The sequence below is a fragment of the Chelon labrosus genome (genome assembly GCF_963514085.1).
Source record: "Chelon labrosus genome assembly, chromosome: 22".
Taxonomy (NCBI): domain Eukaryota; kingdom Metazoa; phylum Chordata; class Actinopteri; order Mugiliformes; family Mugilidae; genus Chelon; species Chelon labrosus.
In genome coordinates, this window is record NC_140355.1 from 12,021,886 (window position 1) to 12,030,321 (window position 8,436).

Below are 8,436 nucleotides of genomic sequence, written 5' to 3' on the forward strand. Positions count from 1 at the left end.
ATGTCTATTATATATATATATATATATGTATATATATACACACACACACCGCTCAGCCACAACATTAAAACCACTGACAGGAGAAGTGAATAACACAGACCATCTTGTGACAGTTCATTGTTCTGCTGGGAAACGTTTGGACCTGGCATTCATGTGGATGTTACTTAGACATGTAGCACCCACCTAGACCAGACCAGGCACCCCCACCCCATAGCAATGACACTCCTTGATGGCAGCAGCCATCCCCAGCAGGATGCAGCCTGACATGAAACTTGAAAAACAGCAACAAAAGGTGTTGACCTGGCCTCCAAATTCACTAGATCCCAAACTAATCAAGTATCTGTGGGATGATCCACAGAGGACCCTCCCCTCAACCCATAGGACCCAAAGGCCCCCACTAACAACATCCTGTTGCCAGACACCACAGGACACCCTCAGAAGACCCATGTCCATTCCCTGATGAGTCACAACAGTTGGAGGCACAAGGTAGACCTACACAATATTAGGAAGGTGGTCATAATGTTATGCCTGATCGATGCATGTCGGCTGAATTTAGGGGTAATGTGTATAAAAAGATGTGATGGAGATGTGCAGCCACAATAGAGTTAATAACTTTAATATGATGTGTTTTTCTGTTCCTCTCCACAGGCGGGGGCATCGTCCATGTGGGCGTCATGCTGTGGGCTGCTGAACGAGGTGATGGGCACTGGCACGGTGCGGGCGCAGCAGCCAGGGTTCGGAGCAGGGGCGGGGCCTTTCCGCTTTGCCCCCAGCGCCGGGTACTCCACGTACCCCCCCACCAGCTCAGGGAGTGCCGGGCAGCTGTGCAAGGCCTGCGGACTGGCCTTCTCCGTCTTCAGGCGCAAGGTGAGCATGAAGAAGCAGACCTTTTTGTTTTATTTTGCCGTAGGTGGCTGTCCCAGTAAGACATGACAGTGAAGCAGGCATGTACAAAAGCAGGAGCTGTGCTTGGGACTTAAGTAATCCTCCGCGGACAACATTTAGTCAGCTTTTTCTATTGGTCAGAATTATGTAATCATTGCGTGCAGTTGTGAGCAGCGACTTTTCCTTCATGATGCATCCAAAGATACACTGACATCCAAAGTCACAGAGTCTCTTTCCGCATAGAGACCTTTTTAAAGCAAAATGTCGATGTGATATCATCCACCAGTGCAGTATTAAATTGGTGGGATTCTTTTCTCAGCTCTAAAGGTTATATTTTGCTTTTTTTAAATGGACAACTTAAGAGTTTATTTGTTTCTGGAAGGTCTCTAAATTGTGTGCTGGTGAACATGCCAATCATGAAGGACAACCTGAAGGTCAACCAGATGTCTATTCATCCAGCCTGTATTTTTACAGGATAGGTTTCCCCATCATACACGCTATTTCACGGCGGCGTGTCTCCGCACGGTTTAGCGCCAGAGTACATCTGCCCGGCAGTGAGACGCAGGGATGAAAACGCCGCCGAAGCTTCAGATCTCTCCGTCGTCATCCACACACACACCAGTAGCCTTTTTTTCCGACGGCGGGTCGACTCCCATTTGAGTGTCAGCGTGATATTTTCGTAGCGTGAAAAAGGGCCCCGCCGGGGGAAATGAACGACAAGCGATTGAAGAAAAGTGTCTGTTACGGTGGAAGTGTGCTTCTGGTGGACCGGGAGCACGTTTGCGCGCACGCGATAAGGAAATGTTTACAGCCGTGGCCGACCTGCTTTCCTAACCATTTGAAGTGTCAATCTACTCGGCTGCTCTGTATCAGGAGACGGCGTGAAGCCTTTAAAATGTCAAACATCACTAGGAGCTAGAGATGGTTTAATTCTCTTCTCTTTACTGTATCCTCGACATGAAGGAGGACTGTCTCAGAAGAAATGTTTTGTTGCTTGTTTATGAGATTTTACTTTGTGACTCTGGGTGAATTTCTATGACGAATGCATTTTAATTAACAATAGATCCTAAGGATATGACTGATCTCAATATCTGTATTTATAAACCTACTTATGTTTTACAAATTAAAACAGCTTCTCTTCCATCAGTCGTCCCATTTTTCAGAGCTCCAATCATACAAATCCTTTCCAGATGGTTCCTTTACTTATCAAAAGTGAAGGGTAAACAGTTTACTATGCTAACAGAAGTCAGTCATTATCTCTTATTTAGAAAGAGAATATAGCTTCTTAAAACATAACTTCATGAACAAGTTTGATTGTTTCTGTCAGAAGGAGAAGATTTGCAGATCACATGTGTCTTTTGTGCTCCTCTCCCCTCTGCAGCACATCTGCTGTGATTGTAAGAAGAGCTTCTGCGCCCTGTGCTCCGTGCTGCAAGAGAACCTGCGCTGCTGCACGACCTGCCACCTCCTGCGCGGCACGGCCTTCCAGCGGCCTCGGCTCATGCAGCTCCGAGTGAAGGACCTGCGGCAGTACCTGCTGCTGCGCAACATCCCCACCGACACATGCAGGGAGAAGGAGGACCTGGTGGACCTGGTGCTCTGTCACCAGGGCGCGAGGGAGACCCAGAGGCCGGTGGTGGAGGAGGACGAGGAGGAGGATGAGGAGGAGGAAGACGACACACATGAGGAGGAAGAGGAGGAGGAGGAGGAAGAGGAGGAGGAGGAGGAGGAGGACGACGATGACACAGACAGTCTGCACTCGCTCCCCCACTCACGTGCCGCCTCGCCCCCCTCCGCAACGCGCTCCGCCTCTGAACAGTCGGTTCTGTCCGCCTCTCAGGGAGACGTGCTCAGCCCAAGTGACAGCTCAGGGACCACCAGCCAGGTCTGTGTGCACAAACACGCGGTTGATATTCATTGTGTATCTGCGTGCAAAGATGAGCACTCGCACAAACAGAGATCCCTGATTTCCATACGCCATACTTTTACATCTGTCCTCATTCTATCCTAGATAATTCATTCAGGAGGGGAAATCAACTTAGTTACAAGTTTTAAGCCATGCTTCTTTCCTTCAACTCAAACAAACAGCTTTTTGTGCATGTCTTTAGATGTCAAATTCATTGTTTTCCCAACCTTTCATCTTTACTCTGTGTTGTTATTGTCTCGTGGGTTTATGAATGAAGCCGTTCTTCCTGAAAATCCACGACAGTTTAGCGGATTTCTTTTTTTTTTTTCTCTTTACTGATATTGAAACAGCTCTGCAGTGCAGTGCAGGTCGAGTGTTCAGCAGGACGTCCATGTGACAGCTGGAAACAGCTGTGCTGGCTGTGTGAGAGTGCAGAGCCCTCAGACCAGCCAGCGAGGCAGCTTAAGTCCTTTGCCTTTTTTTAGGTCTGTTACATAGGCTGATTCTGTTATGTAACAAGTTGAGAACTCCCCACAGCGTCACAGCTGCAACCAAACAACAGAAACGCTACAGTGAATTCCTCTTCCTGATCCCTGTGTGCAAATATTTTCATTACTATTCGTATTGCATCTCTTTGTGAATGCCAAGAAAAAAAAAGAAGCACAATTTGTGGTTGAAATCCTGCTATATTTCTTTTATTCACTGATCAGCCACAACATTAACAGGGTTCCCACGCGTCCTGGAAAACCTGGAAAACCTGGAACATGATTGACCAATTTTCCAGTCATGGAAAACATATGGAAAATGAGAAAAAAGGTCAAACGTCCTGGAAATTATTAAATTATCCTGGAAAATTATTTATCCTCCCCCTGCCTTCTGAGCGAATGCAAATGGATTAAAAGTTATGCGCATGCATGTCTTCTGGGCAACATAAGGCACAGCGCAGCGCCCCACGTGACACTACCAGCAAATCAAATTTGATTTTGTCTTAGCACAGAATTTCTGGCTTTAGCGACTTTTCAGACCCCGCTCCTAGAGACAAAACTCGGGACTACGGTAAGTTGAAAAGTGCCAGTGTTGCTAGTATCATTGAGCGGGACAGGGGAATGTATTAGTGTATGACATGATAACTTGTCTCTGTAGCAGCTGAAAATGTCCTGGAAAAGTCCTGGAAAATAATTTCAGGTTAGGAGTGGGAACCCTGATTAAAACCACTGACAGGAGAAGTAAATGACATCGACCATCTTGTGACAATTCAATGTTCTGCTGGGAAACTTTTGGACCTGGCATTCATGTGGATGTTACTTATGTATCATGTATCACCCAGATAGACCAGACCAGGCACCCCCACCCCATAGCAATGACACTCCTTGATGGCAGCAGCCATCCCCAGCAGGATGCAGCCTGACACAGACACACACACAAAAAAACAGTTTAGGAACAACTAAAAAAAAAACATGAAGAACAGCTCAAGGTGTTGACCTGGCCTCCAAATTCACTAGATCCCAAACTGATCAAGTGTCTGTGGGATGATCCACAGAGGCTCCTCCCCTCAACACATAGGACCCAAAGGCCCCCACTAACAACATTCTGTTGCCAGACACCACAGGACACCCTCAGAAGGGCCCATGTCCATTAGGAAGGTGGTCATAATGTTATGTCTGATTGGTGTTTAAATGCAGTACATGCTTGGGGGATTCATGTGTCACTGTTTGGAGCTTTAACAATACATAACTGTTAAACTTGGTTTGGTAACCTTGAGGTTTAATATGCACATGATGATTGACAAATTTAAAAGGTTAAGAACAAATTTTATTTAATGATAAAATAATGGAAAAATCTTATTTTCTAGTAGTATTCTGTAATGTTTCTATAGTTGAAACACTTTTTTCAACACATTTAAGCACTTTTTTTAAAAACACATGTTAAAAAAAATCTTTTCCAATTCAAAGGAAGAAATCTTGTACGTGTAATTGCCAGTGGCCTGTATATTCTGGTGCAGACGAGACGTTTCTGTTAAAACTAGAAATAACATATTCAGCAGCTCGTGCCTCTTTCGCCCATTACGCGAGTGTGATTTCTAGTACTTTAACATGTTCGCGATGGCTGAATGAAATCTAACATCGAGTCGAGGAAACGCCGCGCTCCAGAGAAGCTTGGCACTTTGCGTGAGTCAGGGCTGCAGCTCGTGTTTCTCGTCTCTGAGGAGTCTCGCCTGATGTCTGCGCGAGTGCAGGCATCTAACACCGCGACCCTGACGAATGCATTATTAACGCACCTTCATCGGGGAAAGATGGTAGTCTCCTTGAATGTGCCCAAGCAGAGAGAGTTTTACTTTGCATGGCACAGAAGCAGAGGTGCCAAACTCTATTTTTTTTTTTTTTTTTTTTTTGAAGAAAAAGAGCATGTGAAGAGATGAAATAAGCTAGAACTGATATCATAAAGAGACAATACCCTCTCTTCGAATCCCATGAATGGCTGAAATGATACAGAGCGATATGCTGGCAGCAAACACAGCCTGAATTGTTCTGCGCCTCCTTTTTATTTTCCTTCAATCCAGCAAATTCCTGACCTCCACCTTCAAAAAGAATAATTAACAGCTGATTCAAGAGGAGCCAAGTCAGTGTTTAAACATCTCAATTAGACATCGGAGCAGATGCGACGTAAAATCACAGCCAGCTGCAAAGTCATGCCTCATTTTCCCGTGGTATTGATAGTCATAAGGAGCCAAAAAGAAATCATAAATTCTAATCAGGCACAGTTCTTCTTGTGAGAGCGTTGAGGAATGTTGATTAAGAGATGTGAAAGGAAGGAGCGGGATGTACTTTAATTTGCATTTCTCTTAACAGATTCTGAATTGGAGTTGATCACTGACATGTGGATTCATTTAGTCGTTTTAGCCTGTTTAGCTGCTTTAAATCTGCAGTTAGGAGGCATTGATTCTTTTAAACACATCACAGAGTTTGAAAAATTGTGTTGTTTCCCTCTCGTCCAGGAGCATGAGGACACTCCGACAGCATCCCTCTTGAACCTGGAGCCCACCGAAAACATCCTAGAGGTGCGGTGCTTGTTTTTCTACACGTCTACGGTGCTGACAGTCTTTGTACCGTAGAGTTGAAGGGAATGCAGTCCGGCTGCTGGGTCAGTGTTTACAGCTCTGCTCCCGTGTGGATTGCAGGTCAGCCCGGCGACACAGAGGAGGATCAGAGCCTCGCTGTCTGATCTCGACAATGAAGAGGCGATAGAAAACCTCTCGGTCCGCCAGCTGAAGGAGATTTTGGCCAGGAACTTTGTCAATTACTCCGGCTGCTGCGAGAAGTGGGAGCTGCTGGAGCGGGTGCATCGACTCTACAGAGAAAACGCGCAGAACAGGAAATCCAGTGAGCACCTCTTTTATTATTATTATTATTTCTGTTCTGTTTGAGTTTGCTTCTTAATTTCACGCTGTGATGTTTGGTTTTATCCATGACAAAAATCTTTTTCTTTTCTCCTTCTCCTTCAGTGGAAAATGTGAGCATAACAGCAGGTAATTGTTCCTTTTGATTCCTATATTCGTGTTGTCACTAATGCAGCTAAAACATTTACATTAAAGGGCAAATCCGCTGTTCCCTAAACTAATCGATCTTCTTTGTTACTGCCCGTCCTTATCTATAAAGTGGTTGCATATCCTCCACCTCTCTGCAACAGTGGAGTTGGAGGTAAGAGTTGGATTCACGAATGCTTTCCGTCTCCTCCTTGAACATTACGGTTAATGTACTCATCTGCTAACAGTAGTAACAGTAAAGGCATGCTGCAGCCATTACACCCACCCGATTCCCCCCACATCATTCTGTACACTATCATATTGTGCAATCACTTGAGTGGTTACTTCCTGCCTCATCAGTGTCTCCACGTTCTGTCACTCGTGTTTCTCCTCCAGCGTGCATCATCTCATTTTATTCTGAAGGACAGCCTCCCATCCTGTCATTAATGCTCTCTAAGAGCTTTTACCTCTTGATGAGCCGCCGTATTACTTCAGGTGTAACTACATTGTCAAGCTTCCTTTTTTGACGTAAAGGTGCTCCAGGATCATTTTAACCGACTTCGTAGCCAGCTTGGTAGAGGAAGCAGGCAGGCTGCGTACAGCTGGTCTGTCACACAATATGTGAGCAGCGGGAGCCGATCAGATATGTGGATCAAATAAACCAGCGCACTGACATAATTTGCTGCCTTGATTGTAAATGGTTTTGATTTGAGAGTCTGTCTGTCTGCCATCAGCTCTGTGTTAGCGACGCTGAGCTCCATGCATGAGTCTACGGCAAAGCTTTCATTGGACAACTGGTTGTTTTCAATGTTGGTATGAATGCTGCATCTCTGTCTAATGGAAAAAAATATCAGAATCAGACTCCTCAATCTTCTAATTATTAATATACACCGATCAGGCATAATATTATGACCAACTTCCTAATATTGTGTAGGTCTCCGTTGTGCCAGGATATTGTTAGTGGGGGCCTTTGGCTCCTATGGGCTGAGGGAGAGGCCTCTGTGGATCATCCCACAGATGCTTGATCAGTTTGGGATCTAGTGAATTTGGAGCCCAGGTCAACACCTTGTGCTGTTCCTCATGTTTTTTTGTTTTTTTTGAGTTGTTCCTAAACCATTTTTGTGTGCGTGCATGTGTCAGGCTGCATCCTGCTGGCGATGCCTGCTGCCATCAAGGAGTTTCATAGCTATGGGGTGGGTGTGCCTGGTCTGGTCTAGGTGGGTGCTATGTGTCTAAGTAACATCCACATTAATACCAGGTCCAAAAGTTTCCCAGCAGAACATTGTATTGTCACAAGATGGTCAATGTTATTTACTTCTCCTGTCAGTGGTCATAATGTAATGCCTGATTCGTGTAATATAACACTGTGTATTATATTGACTTAGGCTGTAAAAACTAACTGGCACAATGTGATTATTAAGTAAAGAATCATTTATGCAACATTAAGTAGGTTTAAGGGAATTTATGCGCATTTTATTGTCCTCAATAGCTAAAAACCTACGGGAGCGCAGGAGGAAAGTAGAGAGGACCAAATAATTCTTGGACTGCAGAAGTTGGTCACCATCTGCACATCCTCTCTGATCTCTATCTACTTTCATGAGCCCATAAAGAACAATCGTTCATTGAAATTATTTTCATTCCCTTCCACAGATGGTGTCAAAGCTCAGCTGGCGGCCGACGAAAACCTGTGCCGCATCTGCATGGACGCCATCATCGACTGCGTGCTGCTGGAATGTGGTCACATGGTGACCTGCACCAAGTGCGGAAAAAGGATGAGCGAGTGCCCCATCTGCAGGCAGTACGTGGTGCGGGCCGTGCATGTCTTCAAGTCTTAAAAACTCTGTGTTCGTGTGTATGTAGGAGCGGCCCTCGGGGGGGCGCACGCGGCCCGAGCCCTGAATTTATGGATGAACAGCCGTGCATGACGTCTCACAGGGCCTGACGCTGCAGCAGGCGTGAGCAACTTCCCGGCGTCGAAAGCCAGACTGTTGCCTGTGTGGTCTACCATGGTGGTTTTAGCCCCCCAGTCCCCCCTTACTAACTCGTGTTCCAGTCCCACTTCTCCTCCTTGGTGGACCATCATCAGCTGTGCCGGGACACTCACTCTTTCTCTCTTTGGTCT

The 8,436-nt window shown here is 45.7% G+C and overlaps 1 protein-coding gene across 1 annotated transcript; it reads left to right on the forward strand.

Moving 5' to 3' along the window:
• Nucleotides 1-663: 663 nt before the first annotated feature.
• rnf34b (ring finger protein 34b) lies at nt 664-8,149 on the forward strand (the record flags this gene model as incomplete). The annotated part of the gene is made up of 6 exons (XM_084572581.1): nt 664-867; nt 2,267-2,770; nt 5,787-5,849; nt 5,970-6,171; nt 6,294-6,317; nt 7,965-8,149. The coding sequence occupies 6 exons, from the start codon at nt 664-666 to the stop codon at nt 8,147-8,149; spliced, it is 1,182 nt and encodes a 393-aa protein (XP_084428707.1).
• Between the last annotated feature and the right edge of the window lie 287 nt (nt 8,150-8,436).